Genomic DNA, 21,030 nt, shown 5'->3' with positions numbered 1-21,030 from the left:
ACTTTGCAAGAGGACATCTACAGTTCCTCCTCAGCTGTACCTTCTAGCAGAATATTGGACCAATTGAAAAGATGAAAAGAAAAACATAGGAGACTTGATTTCTTTACCTATTCATGAACCAGCCAAATAAAACACATTTTAAAGGAGATGAAAGACAGCCAGAACTTTGAGCAGAAAATAAGTCTGCCCATTTCTCCGCCCCTCTTCTGACCACACTCTGGTCCAAGCCACCTCACCTCTCCTCCTGGCGGTGGTAATAGCCTCCCCTTGGGTCTCCTCACTCCTACCCTTTCATCTATTTTCAACAGAACAGAGTGACAGTTCCAGAATTGCAGTAGTTTCCAATTGCTGCTCTAGGAAATCACCACAAATGTAATTGTTTAAAACAGTACCAACGTATTGTCTTATTATTATGGAAGTCAAAAGAATGAAAATGAATCTCACAGGGATAAAATTAAGCTGTTTCATCAAGACTGAGTCCCTTCTAGAGGCTCTAGGACTGTCTGTTCTTTGCCTTTTCTAGCCTCTAGAGGCTGCCCGAATTCCTTGGTAATATATGCATCACTCTGACTTCTGCTTTCATTATTACAACACCTCCTCTGACTTCTGCATCCCTCTTATAAGAAACCCTTTTGATTACAACGAGCCCACTTTTATAATCTAGGATAATCGTCCCATCTTAAAATCCTTAACTCCACCACATCTGCAAAGTGTCTTCTACCATGTAAAGTTACATGTTCACAAGTTCAAAGGATTTGGACATGGACACCTTTATCTTTGCAGGAGCAGGGCATGAATCTGCCTACCACAAGACTCATCTCTGTCCTCCACACAAAATGTCCAATTTTGCTCAGGAGAGAAGCCAGTTCTTCTAATGAAGCTTAAGCTTCAGCTTACCTCACTTGCACATTTCATCCCAACACCCTGGGTGTAGCACTAGAAATCTGTTTCACACTGTCTTGTTTTTTGATGTGCAAGATTAAAATATTTTAGCCACAAAGGCTAAGATCATTGTCTCCACTCTATTTCCTCCCGTCACATTTTGCCTTTTATTAGACAATGCAGGGATAAAAGACTGCCAAGTTAAAAATACACCAAGTTGTGTTTAGCAGAATGTATTTATGTGATTCACTGTCACTTCTGTACAAAGTTACTGGCGGTCACCCGAAAGTAGGAATAATTCTGTCTCCATGGGGAATTACCTAGCATGGCAAGATGAAAGTGCAGAGCCCAAGGTCATATGGCAATATGACTGTGTCTGGTAGCACCTGGCACCCGAAGTATGTGAATCATGGAAGAAACAGGAGTTTGCAATACTGAGCCAGAAGTTAATCTGTTGAGGATTCTTCCCATCATCACACATGTAAAACTGTACATGGAAGGTTTACTTTTCATTAACTACTAGTCAAAACAAAATTTATCTCATATTAGTAGTATTAGGAGAATCAAATGCTTGAGTATCCTTGATACTATATATAATAAGCCTATCATATATTTTTCTCTTTACATGAGGATTAAACATATAAAATTTATTAATATCCCAGTGCTGACAGAGCACAAACCCATTTCCAATATTATCATATATAGTTAAGTACATCTGTAACAGCTCAGATATGAAGGGAACTTGATGGAAGTTTTCCCAAAGTTAACAATTCTAAATCTTTATATGACATTACGAAGTCATGAAGTTGCAGTTATTCTCAGTTCAGTTAAGTCATTCAGTCATGTCTGACTCTTTGGAACCCATGAATTGCAGCACGCCAGGCCTCCCTGTCCATCACCAACTCCCGGAGTTCACTCAAACTCTCATCTATTGAGTCGGTGATGCCATCCAGCAATCTCATCCTCTGTCGTCCCCTTCTCCTGCCCCAAATCCCTCCCAGCATCGGAGTCTTTTCCAATGGGTCAACTCTTCGCATGAGGTGGCCAAAGTACTGGAGTTTCAGCTTTAGCATCAGTCCTTCCAAAGAACACCCAAAACTAATCTCCTTTAGAATGGACTGGTTGGATCTCCTTGCAGTCCAAGGGACTCTCAAGAGTCTTCTTCAACACCACAGTTCAAAAGCATCAATTCTTGGGCACTCAGCTTTCTTCACAGTCCAACTCTCACATCCATACATGACCACTGGAAAAATCATAGCCTTGACTAGACGAACCTTTGTTGGCAAAGTAATGTCTCTGCTTTTGAATATGCTATCTAGATTGGTCATAACTTTCCTTCCAAGGAGTAAGCGTCTTTTAATTTCATGGCTGCAATCACCATCTTCAGTGATTTTATTCTAGGCTATCATAATTTTAAAACTAATTTTAATGTGCTAGAGGAAAAAATGAATTATCTTTCTAGTATCTCTATAGAAAGTTATGCACAAAACAATGGTCATAAAAGACGCAATCAAAAAATAGAGCACCAAAAGTAGAGGAACAAAGGCATTATAAAGGTCTATCAAGTACTGATTTAATGAACCTGTTATTTTTCTGAATTTTGTGATATGCATGGTATGTTATGGATTTTCAAAATTGAGATTTATAAGGATTTGTTTTTTCATGCTAAATGAACATTACCTTTAATACTTAGTTTTGTATTAGTTTAAAGCTTCAAAAAAAAAAAAAAAAGTGGATCTAGCCCTGACGACCCTCCCCCTTGCTCAGTCAGTCAGCTCCAGGCACAGCGCCTCTTTGTTGTTCCTCTAACAGGCCAGGCACACTCCCACCTCAAAGCTTTTACACTTGCTGGTCTCTCTGCCTAAAATCCTTGTTCTCCAGTAACTACATGATCCCCCTTCTCACTTCTTTCAGATATTTGCTCAACTATGTCTTTCTCTATTCAGCCTTCCCTGATTATCATTTTTAAAACTGCAAAACCTCCAGTACACAAGATGACTTACTTATTCATTTATTGTTAACTATCTCTCCCTGTCCCCCCCACAAGAATGTAAGCTTCATACAGACTTAAGAGTTTTTGATTTTTAAAATCTGTTTTGTTAATGAATTTCACCTTTTTCTCAAGCGCACATATAACCTTCTCCAGGACAGATCACATCCTGGGCCATAAATCTAGCCTTGCTAAATTCAAAAAAATAGAAATCATTCCAAGCATCTTTTCTGACCACAATGCAGTAAGATTAGATCTCAATTACAGGAGAAAAACTATTAAAAATTCCAACATATGGAGGCTGAACAACACGCTGCTGAATAACCAACAAATCACAGAAGAAATCAAAAAAGAAATCAAAATTTCCATAGAAATGAATGAAAATGAAAACACAACAACCCAAAACCTGTGGGACACTGTAAAAGCAGTACTAAGGGGAAAGTTCATAGCAATACAGGCATACCTCAGAAACAAGAAAAAAGTCAAATAAATAACCTAACTCTATACGTAAAGCAAACTAGAAAAGGAAGAAATGAAGAACCCCAGGGTTAGTAGAAGGAAAGAAATCTTAAATATTAGAGCAGAAATAAATGCAAAAGAAACAAAAGAGACCATAGCAAAATCAACAAAGCCAAAAGCTGGTTCTTTGAGAGGATAAATATAATTGACAAACCATTAGCCAGACTCATCAAGAAACAATGGGAGAAAAATCAAATCAATAAAATTAGAAATGAAAATGGAGAGATCACAACAGACAACACACAAATACAAAGGATCATAAGAGACTACTATCAGCAATTATATGCCAATAAAATGGACAACTTGGAAGAAATGGACAAGTTCTTAGAAAAGTACAACTTTCCAAAACTGAACCAGGAAGAAATAGAAAATCTTAACAGACCCATCACAAGCACAGAAATTGAAAGTGTAATCAGAAATCTTCCAGCAAACAAAAGCCCAGGTCCAGACGGCTTCACAGCTGAATTCTACCAAAAGTTTAAAGAAGAGCTAACACCTATTCTACTCAAACTCTTCCAGAAAATTGCAGAGGAAGGTAAACTTCCAAACTCATTCTATGAGGCCACCATCACCCTAATACCAGAACCTGACAAAGATGCCACAAAAAAAGAAAACTATAGGCCAATATCACTGATGAACATAGATGCAAAAATCCTTAACAAAATTCTAGCAATCAGAATCCAACCACACATTAAAAAGATCAAACATCATGATGAAGTGGGCTTTATCACAGGGATGCAAGGATTCTTCAATATCCACAAATCAATCAATGTAATACACCACATTAACAAATTGAAAAATAAAAGCCATATGATTATCTCAATAGATGCAGAGAAAGCCTTTGACAAGATTCAACATCCATTTATGATAAAAACTCTCCAGAAAGCAGGAATAGAAGGAACATACTTCAACATAATAAAAGCTACATATGACAAACCCACAGCAAACAATAACTTCAATGGTGAAAAATTGAAAGCATTTCCCCTAAAATCAGGAACCCGACAAGGGTGCCCACTTTCACCACTACTATTCAACATAGTTTTGGAAGTTCTGGCCACAGCAATCAGAGCAGAAAAAGAAATAAAAGGAATCCAAATTGGAAAAGAAGAAGTAAAACTCTCACTCTTTGCAGATGACATGATCCTCTACATAGAAAACCCTAAAGACTCCACCAGAAAATTACTAGAGCTAATCAATGAATATAGTAGAGTTGCAGGACATAAAATCAACACACAGAAATCCCTTGCATTCCTATACACTAATAATGAGAAAACAGAAAGAGAAATTAAGGAAACAATTCCATTCACCATTGCAATGAAAAGAATAAAATACTTAGGAATATATCCACCTAATGAAACAAAGACCTATATATAGAAAACTATAAAATACTGGTGAAAGAAATCAAAGAGGACACTAATAGATGGAGAAATATACCATGTTCATGGATCAGAAGAATCAATATAGTGAAAATGAGTATACTATTCAAAGCAATCTATAGATTCAATGCAATCCCTATCAAGCTACCAACGGTATTTTTCACCGAGCTAGAACAAATAATTTCACAACTTGTATGGAAATACAAAAAACCTTGAATAGCCAAAGCAATCTTGAGAAAGAAGAATGGAACTGGAAAATCAACCTGCCTGACTTCAGGCTCTAATACAAAGCCACAGTCATCAAGACAGTACGGTACTGGCACAAAGACAGAAATATAGATCAGTGGAACAAAATAGAAATCCCAGAGATAAACCCACACACCTATGGACACCTTATCTTTGACAAAGGAGGCAAGAATATACAGTGGAGAAAACACAATCTCTTTAACAAGTGGTGCTGGGGAAACTGGTCAACCACTTGTAAAAGAATGAAATTAGAACACTTTCTAACACCATACACAAAAATAAACTCAAAATGGATTAAAGATCTAAACCTAAGACCAGAAACTATAAAACTCCTAGAGGAGAACGTAGACAAAACACTCTCTGACATCAATCACAGCAGGATCCTCTATGACCCACCTCCCAGAATATTGGAAATAAAAGCAAAAATAAACAAATGGGACCTAATTAAAACTAAAAGCTTCTGCACAACAAAGGAAACTATAAGCAAGGTGAAAAGACAGCCTTCAGAATGGGAGAAAATAATAGCAAATGAAGCAACTGACAAAGAATTAATCTCAAAAGTATACAAGCAACTCCTGCAGCTCAACTCCAGAAAAATAAATGACCCAATCAAAAAATGGGCCAAGAACTAAACAGACATTTCTCCAAAGAAGACAATTAGATGGCTAATAAACACATGAAAAGATGCTCAACATCACTCATTATCAGAGAAATGCAAATCAAAACCACTATGAGGTACCATTTCACGCCAGTCAGAATGGCTGCAATCCAAAAGTCTACAAGCAATAAATGCTGGAGAGGGTGTGGAGAAAAGGGAACCCTCTTACACTGTTGGTGGGAATGCAAACTAGTACAGCCACTATGGAGAACAGTGTGGAGATTCCTTAAAAAACTGGAAATAGAACTGCCTTATGACCCAGCAATCCCACTGCTGGGCATACACACTGAGGAAATTGAAAGAGACACATGTACCCCAATGTTCATCGCAGCACTGTTTATAATAGCCAGGACATGGAAGCAACCTAGATGTCCATCAGCAGAGGAATGGATAAGAAAGCTGTGGTACATATACACAATGGAGTATTACTCAGCCATTAAAAAGAATACATTTGAATCAGTTCTAATGAGGTGGATGAAACTGGAGCCTATTATACAGAGTGAAGTAAGCCAGAAAGAAAAACACCAATACAGTATACTAACACATATATATGGAATTTAGAAAGATGGTAACGATAACCCTGTATGTGAGACAGCAAAAGAGACACAAATGTATAGAACAGTCTTTTGGACTCTGTGGGAGAGGGTGAGGGTGGGATGATTTGGGAGAATGGCATTGAAACATGTATAGTATTATATGTGAAAGGAATCGCCAGTCCAGGTTTGATATATGATACAGGATGCTCTGGGCTGGTGCACTGGGATGACCCAGAGGGATGGTATGGGGAGGGAAGTGGCAGGGGGGTTCAGGATGGGGAACACATGTACACCCGTGGTGGATTCATGTTGATGTATGGCAAAACCAATACAATATTGTAAAGTAATTAGCCGCCAATTAAAATAAATAAATTTATATTAAAAAAAAAATCTGTTTTGACCACAGTTGTTTCTTTTCTGTTTTGAACAGTGTCTGGTGCGTAACAGGTATTCAGTATGTATCTGTGAAATGGCTGGCTGAGTGACTGGATGAGTGGATAAATGAATAAGTGAATGAATGAACCACCAGTCAAGGTTGAGATTAACATAAGACAACCAGCACTACCACAATGATACAAGATCAATCCAGTCAAAATCATTGAAATGTGATGTTTTAATTGGTTTATTCATCATATCAAGGCAGGTTTACAATTCACAGTAGGCTTTTCATTTCTGAATTATTAAAAGTATTTTTCTTTATAAAAAATACCATGTTTGGGATTACCTCATAAACTTTCAGACTTCATTCCACCATCAAAAGGAAATCCAGATTTCAAAATTAAGACTAGAAATAAAAAATCTTAATTTCCTTTAAATTACGAAGTTCTATTTGAACAAATAGTGAAAGTGATGTTTTTGAGAAATAGGTCCAACATCCTGCTGGAAAGTGTGGGATTCTTGCCATCCTGGGGAGTGAGATTTGGACATTTTTTTTTTCTAGTTTAATTTTATTTTATTTTTAAACTTTACAATATTGTATTAGTTTTGCCAAACATCGAAATGAATCCGCCACAGGTATATATGTGCTCCCCATCCTGAACCCTCCTCCCTCCTCCCTCTCCATACCATCCCTCTGGGTCATCCCAGTGCACCAGCCCCAAGCATCCAGTATCGTGCATCGAACCTGGACTGGCAACTCGTTTCATACGTGATATTATACATGTTTCAATGCCATTCTCCCAAATCTTCCCACCCTCTCCCTCTCCAACAGAGTCCATAAGACTGTTCTATACCTCAGTGTCTCTTTTGCTGTCTCATACACAGGGTTATTGTTACCATCTTTCTAAATTCCATATATGTGCGTTAGTATACCGTATTGGTGTTTTTCTTTCTGGCTTACTTCACTCTGTATAATAGGCTCCAGTTCCATCCACCTCATTAGAACGGATTCAAGTGTATTCCTTTTAATTGCTGAGTAATACTCCATTGTGTATATGTACCACAGCTTTCTTATCCATTCCTCTGCTGATGGACATCTAGGTTGCTTCCATGTCCTGGCTATTATAAACAGTGCTGCGATGAACACTGGGGTACACATGTCTCTTTCCCTTCTGGTTTCCTCAGTGTGTATGCCCAGCAGTGGGATTGCTGGGTCATAAGGCAGTTCTATTTCCAGTTTTTTAAGGAATCTCCACACTGTTCTCCATAGTGGCTGTACTAGTTTGCATTCCCACCAACAGTGTAAGAGGGTTCCCTTTTCTCCACACCCTCTCCAGCATTTATTGCTTGTAGACTTTTGGATCGCAGCCATTCTGACTGGCGTGAAATGGTACCTCATAGTGGTTTTGATTTGCATTTCTCTGATAATGAGTGATGTTGAGCATCTTTTCATGTGTTTGTTAGCCATCTGTATGTCTTCTTTGGAGAAATGTCTGTTTAGTTCTTGGCCCATTTTTTGATTGGGTCATTTATTTTTCTGGAGTTGAGCTGTAGGAGTTGCTTGTATATTTTTGAGATGAGTTGTTTGTCAGTTGCTTCATTTGCTATTATTTTCTCCCATTCTGAAGGCTGTCTTTTCACCTTGCTAGTAGTTTCCTTTGATGTGCAGAAGCTTTTAAGTTTAATTAGGTCCCATTTGTTTATTTTTGCTTTTATTTCCAATATTCTGGGAGGTGGGTCATAGAGGATTCTGCTGTGATGTATGTCAGAGAGTGTTTTGCCTATGTTCTCCTCTAGGAGTTTTATAGTTTCTGGTCTTACGTTTAGATCTTTAATCCATTTTGAGTTTATTTTTGTGTATGGTGTTAGAAAGTGTTCTAGTTTCATTCTTTTACGAGTGGTTGACCAGATTTCCCAGCACCACTTGTTGAAGAGATTGTCTTTAATCCATTGTATATTCTTGCCTCCTTTGTCAATGATAAGGTGTCCAGATTTGGACATTTTATAGACAAAATCTCTATAGCCTCCCAGGTGGTGCTAGTGTTAAGGAACCTTCCTGCCAGTGCAGGAAACATAAGAGATGTGGGTTCAAATCCCTGGGTCAGGAAAATCCCCCAGAGGAGGGTATGGCAATCCACTCCAGTATTCTTGCCTGGAGAATAACATGGACCCAGGAACCTGGTGGGCTACAGTCCACAGAATCACAAAGAGTTGGAAACGACTGAAGCAACTTAACACATACATAGCATTTAAAAGACTACTTAAAATAATAACAACGACAACAACCATTCAGTAGTGCTTACTATATGCCAGGTACTGGCTCAAATGCTAAATTAAAGGACTGTTCTAAGGTGTGGGTCTATGGAAGGAATATAAAGCATCTTTAAAAATAAATTATTATAATTCTATGGATGAAATTTTTCAATTAAGACAATTTTTTTTATAAAACCAAAGTGTGACAATTAGATTATTACACAGTTGGAAATACTAAATAATAAAATGGAGAATTGGAACAATGTATTTGGAAATATGTTCTAAGACCAATAAACATGTATGACATAGAATGCAATTCTGAATACTATTGTATTATCCACTGGAATGAGACAGCTCAAAAGAGATATATATTTGTATACGTGTCATAGCTAAAGCTTAAATCCATTCTAGTAAATAAGACTGATTAACATATTAATTAACGATTATTTTCTTATTCAACTTAACTATTCTTTCTGCTCATTTCTTACTTCTAATCCTAACAAATCTAAAATATTTATCTAATGACCCAGATAATCATGATGGTATGATCACTCACCTACAGCCAGACAACCTGGAATGTGAAGTGAACTGGGCCTTAGAAAGCATCACTACAAACAAAGCTAGTGGAGGTGATGGAATTCCAGTTGAGCTATTTCAAATCCTGAAAGATGATACTGTGAAAGTGCGGCACTCAATATGCCAGCAAATTTGGAAAACTCAGCAGTGGCCACAGGACTCGAAAAGGTCAATTTTCATTCCAATCCCAAAGAAAGGCAATGCCAAAGAATGCTCAAACTACCAGACAATTGCACTCATCTCACACGGTAGTAAAGTAATGCTTAAAATTCTCCAAGCCAGGCTTCAGCAATACGTGAACCGTGAACTTCCAGATGTTCAAGCTGGTTTTAGAAAAGGCAGAGGAATCAGAGATCAAATTGCCAACATCTGCTGGATCGAGAAAGCAAGAGAGTTCCAGAAAAGCATCTATTTCTGCTTTATTGACTATGCCAAAGCCTTTGACTGTGTGGATCACAATAAACTGTGGGAAATTCTTCAAGAGATGGGAATACCAGACCACCTGACCTGCCTCTTGAGAAACTTATATGCAGGAGGAAGCAACAGTTAGAACTGGACATGGAACAACAGACTGGTTCCAAATAGGAAAAGGAGTACATCAGGCTGTATATTGTCACCCTGCTTATTTAACTTATATACAGAGTACATCATGAGAAACGCTGGACTGGAAGTAGCACAAGCTGGAATCAAGATTGCCGGGAGAAATATCAATAACCTCAGATATGCAGATGACACCACCCTTATGGCAGAAAGAGAAGAGGAACTCAAAAGCCTCTTGATGAAAGTGAAATAGGAGAGTGAAAAAAGTGGCTTAAAGCTCAACATTCAGAAAACGAAGATCATGGCATCTGGTCCCATCACTTCATGGCAAATAGATGGGGAAACAGTGGAAACAGTGTCAGACTTTATTTTTCTGGGCTCCAAAACCACTGCAGATGGTGACTGCAGCCATGAAATTAAAAGACGCTTACTCCTTGGAAGGAAGGTTATCACCAACCTAGATAGCATATTCAAAAGCAGAGACATTACTTTGCCAACAAAGGTTCGTTTAGTCAAGGCTATGGTTTTTCCTGTGGTCATGTATGAATGTGAGAGTTGGACTGTGAAGAAAGCTGAGTGCTGAAGAATTGATGCTTTTGAACTGTGGTGTTGGAGAAGACTCTTGAGAGTCCCTTTGACTGCAAGGAGATCCAACCACTCCATTCTAAACGAGATCAGTACTGGGTGTTCATTGGAAGGACTGATGCTAAAGCTGAAACTCCAGTACTTTGGCCACCTCATGCGAAGAGTTGACTCATTGAAAAAGACTCTGATGCTGGGAGGGACTGGGGCCAAGAGGAGAAGGGGACGACAGAGGATGAGATGGCTGGATGGCATCACCGACTCGATGGACATGAGTTTGAGTGGACTCCAGAAGTTGGTGATGGACAGGGAGGCCTGGCGTGCTGTGGTTCATGGGGTTGCAAAGAATCGGACACTACTGAGTGACTGAACTGAACTGAACAACTATAGAATAATGTGATATAATGTAGCTTTCTGATAATCTTATAAAACAGACTGTTTTAAAACAATCTGCTTCCCACTAAAATAGGATAAAATGTCAGGAAAACCCATTTATTGAGAACAATGATAAGAGATGACATATACAAAGCTGTTTGAAACTACCATGGAACAACAAAATCAGCCAGGACTTTAAGGGAAAAGTTTCAGCAGAGAAGAGAAATATACTGAGATGAACCTGATACTCTGTTCCTTTCCCCTGAGGCATGTGATAATTCCTAACCTGCCCAGAGATGAGACAATAATTAGAATTCAGAATCTGGCAGAGAAGAAGGGCCCTAGTAACATACTAGGTTTTGGATTGACTTAGAGTGAGAAAAAGCTAAAGCAAACAAGGTCTTATAAACACTGAAACCCAGCCTTAACTTGTCTCAGTCCCTGACTGGATCAAAATGACCTGTTCCTTCTGTTACTGCTTGCTGGAAGAAAGTAAATCTCCTGAAGAAAAATAACATCCAGACCCTCTGTAACTTTTTCATATGCAATGTATAGATTTTAATAATAAACTAGTAGGTATGATACAGCACAACAACCAACTATTGAAAATCAAGAGATAGAAAATATAAGCAGGCTCACAGATAATCTAGATATTGGAACTGTCAGATATGGACTTTAAAATAACTATGATAACAAGATGGATAGTTTCATTAGAGAACCAGTATATAAATAAAAGAAACAAATTGAATGTCTTATTCATCTTCTGTGTCACCAGTCCTCTGCAATAGGAACAACCCAGTACCTACTAAATAATATATAGGTATCTTAACTTCAACGAAAGCACTACCTCCTTTGTAGGCACAGTATATGCAGCATCTGGAGCCCACAATACTTTTAAGGAACACAAAAATGTTTAAATTTTCATTTAAAGTTAGAAGCAAAATGAATATAATAATAATGGATACATAATAATGAGTCCAACCTGGATTATATTTGTCTTTAAACCCTCACAACTGTAAAATTTAATTTTCAATATTTTTTGAAACACATAATGTGACCTTGGTCTGATCTTCCCACCCTGCACCCTGTGGAATAATGCATGTCGCTCCACAACCTTCACATTTTGGAATCAATAATAGCTTTACAGCCTAAATAAAGCCTCCAATTATCTACCTCTTTTGCTTACCATATTACCTAACAACCTAAAACCTGAATTAGGTATTTTACATATGAGCAACATTCTTTGTTGTTCATATGTAAAATATGAAGCACATATATGCTTTAAAGTGGTCATCTTTGGATTTCCCATTCAAGCTTACACCAAAAGGATGAATTACAAATAACAAACAAACAAAAAGAATAGATTGTAAGTGTGTTTTAAATATTTGAGTCAGTTAGCTAGAATTTTCCACATGCTGAAGACTGTGAGATTTATGTGGATATGGAGATAATAAATAGTAAAGCATATATCTGGGAGAAAATTCTTGGGTTCCCACAACACTTAATGGTTAGCTTGTTATATTTTCACATACATCATCAATGTCCCAAGCTTCCTGATGATGTTGTGAAAGTTTATATAAATATAAGTGCACACTTCTTAAATATAGATCTTAAATAACTCATTGAAGTAAGATATCACTTCTGCCTGATTCTCCCCCTGACAACAGCAGGCTGACTAGAAGTTCTCTAGTCTGTGCTCCTCTGGAAAACATACTGGTAGTGATGTTTGGTAAATTGTTATTAAGTTATCACTGCTACTGTAAACTTAATTGTATAAAGATATGTGTTTTTATTAAATCATAAAAAAGTTATGTGAAGTAAAGTTGGTACTACCTAGCATATCATAGGTGCTCAAAAATATTTGTTGACTGCGTGAATAGAGGAGTGGAAGAGAGAGGAGAAGAAGGAGAGGAGAGGAAGGAGAGGAAGCAAATGTGGCAAAATGGTAAGCAAATGAATACTGTAGATTGAATAAGGTCTCCAACATCAACTGATGCCAAAGCTGACGCTCCAGTACTTCGGCCACCTGATATGAGGAGCCGTCTCATTGGAAAAGACCCTGGTGCTGGGAAAGACTGAAGGCCAAAGGAGAAGAGGGCGGCAGAGGATGAGATGGTTAGATAGCATCACTGATTCAATGGACATGAACTTGAGCAAACTCCAGGAGAGAGTGGAGGATAGGGAAGCCTGGCGTGCTGCTGCAGTCCATGGGGTCACAGAGAGTCGGACATGACTTAGCAACTAAACAACAAAGATCTCCAGTCTATAAATAGATCTATAAGAATTGATATAATCTAAAGATGTCACATTCCCAATCATGATGATGCAAATGATGGTGACACCAAAGTCAGTGCCTCAAGTCATGTGGCCATTGTAACAAGTCCAAGAGGAAGGAACTAGCCTCAGCTTTCTCTGCCAATTAGCACCACAGTGAATATAGACCCAACGATGTGGCAACATTTCACCTCATTACAAAGCTATTTACAAATGGGCTACTTAAAAGCTCATTACAAATAGCTATGACAGTCTGTAAAATGAAATTCCATATGAGGAAGATCAGCAAGTTGTATTTCCCATCAAGAGTGGTTCAAGTAACTAATTTATTAGTTTCCCATTTAAATATTATTTCATAGTATTTGCACCCAAGATGTTCAATCCAAAACGACTGAGTGGAATGACTTTCGGAACGGACTTTGGCCAAAAATCAATGTGATGACAAACTATTCTAAATCTAAAAGAAAATAAAGGAGTTTAAAGCCAAACACAATGTGTGAACATTATAATTAGATATCATACCAAAAATAAAAACAAGCTCCGAGACATGAGATGTGGGGACAGTTGGGGAAACTGAAAAATGGAATGTATATTACTTATTCATAAATGTTACACTTCTTGGATGTGGTGACAATACTGCAGTTAAGACGGAGAACGTCCTTGTTCTTAGGAGATCTGTGCTGAAGGATTTGGGGATAAGAGTCATGATGTCAACAACAAAAAATTTATGCGTATGCATGTGTTTGGGTGTGTGCTGGCGGAAGGGAGAGGAAAAAGAGGAAGTAAATGTGGCAAAATGGTAACAACTGTAGAATTTAGGTGAAAGGTATTTGGGTGTTTATCATTCTTCCAATTTTTTGTAAGTTCCAACATTTTCAAAATTAAAAGTTAGAGGAAAATATAAAAAAATATTATGTTATAGAGAAAAGTTTAAGGTAGAAAAGGTATCTGTGATTACAAGATTAATATTTAAGAGCCAGTTTCAAAATAATGCACACCATAGTTCCATCTGGGGATATGTGGATAAATATACATTAACGTATTAATAGAGGTCACTGATTGGAGCCCTCTAAATTAGACAACATGGCAGACTGGAGCAGTTATCTCTGGATTGTCCAATTACAGTTACTTCTATTTTCTTAATTTTACTTATAAAAAATTGCTTATTTTATACATATGCGTTCATATATACATAGAAATTATTTTTTAAAAAGTGAAACTGAACTTACCAAAACCTCACAACAGTAGATTCTGTTGGAAACTTGTCCTTGTCAAAACTGGTTAATCTAATGTTTACATTATTAAGGTAATACCAGTGACTAGGTATAAATAAATCACTTTATTTGTAAAAGAAAAAATGACGACAATAATTCTAGACTCTTAAATAAGCTCTGGAAATATGAAACTATTGCCCCAGAGGGCATAACTAATGACCTACAGGTGCAAACTACACTGAGACAGATTTCAGCTCATTATGAGACTGAACATTGCAATGAGTGTGTCCAAAAAGGGAACAGACTGCACCAAGAAATAACTGCCTATCAAAGTAGGTTAACCAACTGTCACACATAGGATTAGAAGGAGAATATTAGATATACTCTAATCCAGCCTTTCCTCTCTAACAAGTCTGAAATAAAACAGTAGTAATAAACCAAATACACTTCCACTGAAGGAAAAACTACACAATAACATCACTGACTAACAAGGTTTAAGACAAGATTAATACTCTCAGGTCACAATAATGTATTTCTTAACACTAGAATACTATTAAAACTGTTTTGCTAGACAAATTACTCAACCAAAAACCAAATGTTTCTTGCCATAGTGAACCTAAATTATTTCTAACCATATGATCTTAGTTTTAAGTGTTGCTGTAATCATACAATGGAATACTACTTTACAAGGAAAAACTGAATAACAAAATATTGATACATGCAACCACATGGAAATATGTCAAAAACCTTACACTTAGTGAAAGAAGACACAAGAATACATGCTGCATGGTTTCATTTATATTAATTTCAAAAATAGGTAAATCAATCAAATAGAAATCAGAAGGTGGTTGTGTACAATGCAGGGAAAATGAAAAAAGGGGGCGCAAGGAACTTCCTGGAGTGATAGAAATATTGTTTCTTGCTTTTTGAAAATTACAAATATACATAAAATTGTCAAAGCTCAAGGAGAACACTCAAGATCTATGTGGTTTTTGCTTATAAATCATATCTCCTTGAAATTAAAATGAATGCTTAAAAAAATCATATTTGCTTTGTATCTCCTGAAGAACTCAATACTTACCAAGTGATTTCTTCTTACTGCAGAACATTATTGCACTTGATTATTTTTCACCAGGCCTCACAGCTGGCCTATATAAGAAAACGAGATATGTACAAAACATTAGTATTTGAGAAACACTTGTTAACCAAAAATTCCCATCATTCAACTTTCTTCCTAGTAAATCTAGATGACTAGGAAGTCATTAAGAGAACAAATAACAGACTCCATTTATGAGACTTAAATCTAACCAGACAGACACAGAAAACAAACTTATGGTTACCAAATTGGAAAGGGGGAAAGGATAAATTTGGAGTTTGCAATCAAAATATACACATTACTATATATAAAATATATAACCAACAAAGATCTGCTGTATAGTACATGGAACTATGTACAATGTCTTGTAATAACCTATAATGGAAAAGAATTTAAAAAAGAATGTATATATGTGTGTGTGTATATATACATACATATATATACGAATGTGTATATATGTGTGTATATATGTATATGCATGTATATATGTATATACATACATATATATACACACACATATATGTACATATATAGAAAGAGAGAGAGAGAGAGACCCAAGTCAATTTGTTGTACACCTGAAACAAACACACCATTGTAAATCAATTCTATTCCAAAGAAAAATTTTAAGACAGACAATTCTATATAAAAATTACCTATTTGTATTATAGCAGATATATGGAACTTAAAGTAAGAACAAGTATGAAATTCAATTTGGGATTAAAATGGAGCCAAATTTTCTAATATATCCAAAACCCTGTAAATTTGTATATTACAAAGGTGATGCTCCAACACCTGCCTTTTATTTAAGTGCCAAGTGTGATTCCTTCCAGAGTCACCCAAGTCCAGGAAGTGCAGATGGTCCCATATAGAATTAAATGAAGGAGGAACATGCCTAGACAGATAGTAATCAAATTGACAAAAACTAAGGACAGAGAAAACATTAAAAGCAAGAAAGGAAAAGCAACAAATAATAAACAAGGGAATCCCCATAAGACTATCACTTGATTTTTTAGCAGAAACTGTACAAGCCAGAAGGGAGTGACTTGATATATTAAAAGCAAAGAAAGGGAAAAACCTAAAACCAAGAATACTTTGCTCAGCATGACTCTCATTCAGAATTAATGGAGAAATCAAAAGCTTTATAGACAAACAAAAGCTAAAAGAATTCAGCACCATCAAACAAGTGTTACCACAAATGCTAAAGCAATTCTTTAAGCATAAAAGAAAAGGCCACAATTAGAAATAAGAAAATTACAAAATGGTAAAGCTCACTAATAAATGTAAACATATAGTAAAAGTAGGAAATCATCTACACACAAATATGATGTCAAAACAGTAATTGTGAGCAGAGGAAAGTACAAATGCAGGATACTTGAAATGCATTTTAAATTAAGAAACTAGCAACTTAAAACAATCATGTATACATATAGACTGCTACATCAAAACCTCATGGTAACCATAAACAAAAAATCTATAATAGATAAACACACAGAAAAGAAAAAGGATCCAAACACAACACTAAAGATAGTTATCAAATCACAAGAGAAGTAAACAAAAGAGAAAAGGAATTTAAAAAGTCCTACAAAATCAAACAACTTTAAAATGGCAATAAGAACATACATATCAATAATTATCTCAAATGTAAATAGATTAAATGCTCCAACCAAAAGACATAGGCTGGCTGAATTAATACAAAAACAAGATCTATATACATGTTGTCTGTAAGAGACCCACTTCAGATCTAGAGACACATACAGACTCAAAGTGAGGGGATAGAAAACTGTATTCTATGCAAATGGAAATCAAAGGAAAGCTAGAGTAGCAGTACTCCTATCAGACAATATAGACATTAAAATAAAGACTGTTACAAGACACAAAAAGGACATTACATAATAGTCAAGGGATCAATAGAAGAAGATATAACAATTATATATGCACCCAACACAGGAGCACCTCAATATATTCAGCAAATGTTAACAGACATATAAGGAAAATTGACAGTAGCACCTTGGTGGAGGACTTTAGCATTCCACTTAAATCAATAGAAACATCATCCAGACAGAAAATCAATAAGGAAACACAGGCTTTAAAAGACACATTAGAACAGATAGATCTAATTGACATTTATAGAGCATTCCATCCAAAATCAGAAAAATATATCTTCTTTTCAAGTGCATATGGAACATTCTCCAGAACAGATCACATCCTGGACAACAAAGGAAGTCTTGGTAAATTTAAGAAAACTGAAGTCATCAGATCAGATCAGATCAGTCACCCAGTCGTGTCCGACTCTTTGCGACCCCATGAATCGCAGCACACCAGGCCTCCCTGTCCATCACCAACTCCCGGAGTTCACTCAGACTCACGTCCATCGAGTCAGTGATGCCATCCAGCCATCTCATCCTCTGTCGTCCCCTTCTCCTCCTGCCCCCAATCCCTCCCAGCATCAGAGTCTTTTCCAATGAGTCAACTCTTCGCATGAGGTGCCCAAAGTACTGGAGTTTCAGCTTTAGCATCATTCATTTCAAAGAAATCCCAGGGCTGATCTCCTTCAGAATGGACTGGTTGGATCTCCTTGCAGTCCAAGGGACTCTCAAGAGTCTTCTCCAACACCACAGTTCAAAAGCATCAATTCTTCGGCGCTCAGCCTTCTTCACAGTCCAACTCTCACATCCATACATGACCACTGGAAAAACCATAGCCTTGACTAGACGAACCTTTGTTGGCAAAGTAATGTCTCTGCTTTTGAATATGCTATCTAGGTTGGTCATAACTTTCCTTCCAAGGAGTAAGCATCTTTTAATTTCATGGCTGCAGTCACCATCTGTAGTGATTTTGGAGCCCAGAAAAATAAAGTCTGACACTGTTTTCACTGTTTCCCCATCTATTTCCCATGAAGTGATGGGACCGGATGCCATGATCTTAGTTTTCTGAATGTTGAGCTTTAAGCCAACTTTTTCACTCTCCACTTTCACTTTCATCAAGAGGCTTTTGAGTTCCTCTTCACTTTCTGCCATAAGGGTGGTGTCATCTGCATATCTGAGGTTATTGATATTTCTCCCGGCAATCTTGATTCCAGCTTGTGTTTCTTCCAGTCCAGCATTTCTCATGATGTACTCTGCATATAAGTTAAATAAACAGGGTGACAATATACAGCCTTGACGAACTCCTTTTCCTATTTGGAACCAGTCTGTTGTTCCATGTCTAATTCTAACTGTTTCTTCCTGACCTGCGTACAAATTTCTCAAGAGGCAGATCAGGTGGTCTGGTATTCCCATCTCTTTCAGAATTTTCCACAGTTTATTGTGACCCACAGAGTCAAAGGCTTTGGCATAGTCAATAAAGCAGAAATAGATGTTTTTCTGGAACTCTCTTGCTTTTTCTATGATCCAGCGGATGTTGGCAATTTGATCTCTGGTTCCTCTGCCTTTTCTAAAACTAGCTTGAACATCTGGAAGTTCACGGTTCACATATTGCTGAAGCCTGGCTTGGAGAATTTTGAGCATTACTTTACTAGCGTGTGAGATGAGTGCAATTGTGTGGTAGTTTGAGCATTCTTTGGCATTGCCTTTCTTTGGGATTGGAATGAAAACTGACCTTTTCCAGTCCTGTGGCCACTGCTGAGTTTTCCAAATTTGCTGGCATATTGAGTGCCGCACTTTCACAGCATCATCTTTCAGGATTTGGAATAGCTCAACTGGAATTCCATCACCGCCACTAGTTTTGTTCATAGTGATGCTTTCTAAGGCCCACTTCACTTCACATTCCAGGATGTCTGGCTCTAGGTCAGTGATCACACCATCGTGATTAAAAAGACAAATGAAAAGCTGCTCAACATTGCTAACTATAAGAGAAATGCCAATGAAAATTACAATGAGGTATCACCTCACACTAGTCAAAATAGCCATCATCAAAAAGTCTATAAATAATAAATGCTAGAGAGGGTATGGAGAAAAAGGAACCCTCTCCACTATGGAGAACAATATAGAGGTTCATCTAAGAGCTAAAAATAGAGCTACCCTATGATCCTGCAATCCAACTCCTGGGCATAATTCAAAAAGATACATGCACCCCAATGTTCACTGCAGCACTATTTACAATAGTCAAGACATGAAAGCAAACCAAATGTCCATTGACAGATGAATGAATAAAGATGTGATGTGCATGTGTGTGTGTATGGAATATTACTCAGCCATAAGAAAGAATGAAATAATGCCCATATGCAGCAACATGGATGTACCTAAAGAGTACCACGTACTAAGTAAAGTAAGCCAAAGACAAAAATCATACAAACATTATTTCCACATAGAATCTAAAATTTTAAAAGACACAAATGATCTTATTTCCAAAAAGAAAGAGACTCACAAAGAGAGCAAACAAACTTATGATTGCCAAATGGGAGAGGGGGTAGTGAAACGGATATATTGGGAGGTGGGGTTAACAGACACAAATGCTCAGTTGTGTCCAACTCTCTGCGACCCTGTGGACCAGGCTCCTCAGTCCATGGGATTCTCCAGGCAAGAATATTTTCTTCTCCAAGATATACACACTCTGTATAAAACAGGTAGCTGACAAGAACCTACTGTATAGCACAAGGAACTATACTCAATATTATGTAATAACCTACCTATCAGGGGAAAGAATCTGAAAAAGTATGTGTGTGTGGTGTACATATATGTGTGTGTGTGTGTGTATGTGTTGCTGCTGCTAAGTCACTTTAGTTGTGTCCGACTCTGTGTGACCCCATAGACGGCAGCCCACCAGGCTCCACCATCCCTGGGATTCTCCAGGCAAGAACACTGGAGTGGGTTGCCATTGCCTTCTCCAATGTATATGTGCTACATAATATATAAAAGTATATGTATGAAGTAAGCAAGAAAAACATAAGAAAAATGGGACTACATCAAACTAAAATACTTGCACAGTGAAGGAAACTATCAACAAAACAAAAAGGCCACCTACTGCATTTGGGAAGATATTTGCAAATGATACATCTGATAAGGAGTTAACATCCAAAATATACAAAGAACTTATGGACTCTGTGGGAGAGGGAGAGGGTGGGAAGATTTGGGAGAATGGCATTGAAATATGTATAATATCATGTATGAAACGAGTCGCCAGTCCAGGTTCGATGCACGATACTGGATGCTTGGGGCTGGTGCACTGGGATGGTATGGGGAGGGAGGAGGGAGGAGGGTTAAGGATGGGGAACACATGTATACCTGTGGCGGATTCAATATTTGGCAAAACTAATACAATATTGTAAAGTTTAAAAATAAAATAAAATTAAAAAAAAAAGAACTCATACAACTCAACATCAAAAAAAAAAACCCAACCCCACTAAAAAATGATCAGAAGACCCAAAGAGACATTTTTCCAAAAAATACATATGGATGGCAAATGGATACATAAGAAAGATGCTCAACATCACTAATCAGCAGAGTAATACAAAACAAAACTACAATGAGATGCACCCCAATGTTCATTGCAGCAACACTGACAATAGCCAAGACATAGGGAAATTACCTAAATGTT

The 21,030-nt window shown here is 37.2% G+C and overlaps 1 protein-coding gene across 6 annotated transcripts in view; it reads right to left on the bottom strand.

Moving 5' to 3' along the window:
- Positions 1-21,030, bottom strand: part of ATP8B4 (ATPase phospholipid transporting 8B4 (putative)) — a 348,133-nt gene that overhangs the window by 258,679 nt on the left and 68,424 nt on the right. For all 6 annotated transcript variants that reach the window (XM_061428804.1, XM_061428800.1, XM_061428806.1 and 3 more), the window contains one exon: positions 15,481-15,548. In XM_061428804.1, the coding sequence (XP_061284788.1) occupies positions 15,481-15,508 (28 nt within the window). In that variant the 5' untranslated portion in view covers positions 15,509-15,548. The remainder of the gene's footprint in view (positions 1-15,480; positions 15,549-21,030) is intronic.

The sequence above is a fragment of the Bos javanicus genome, chromosome 10 (genome assembly GCF_032452875.1).
Source record: "Bos javanicus breed banteng chromosome 10, ARS-OSU_banteng_1.0, whole genome shotgun sequence".
In the NCBI taxonomy this organism is placed as follows: Eukaryota; Metazoa; Chordata; class Mammalia; order Artiodactyla; family Bovidae; genus Bos; species Bos javanicus.
Note: the sequence above shows the minus strand (reverse complement) of the source record. Positions and strands in the feature narration are given on the sequence as shown.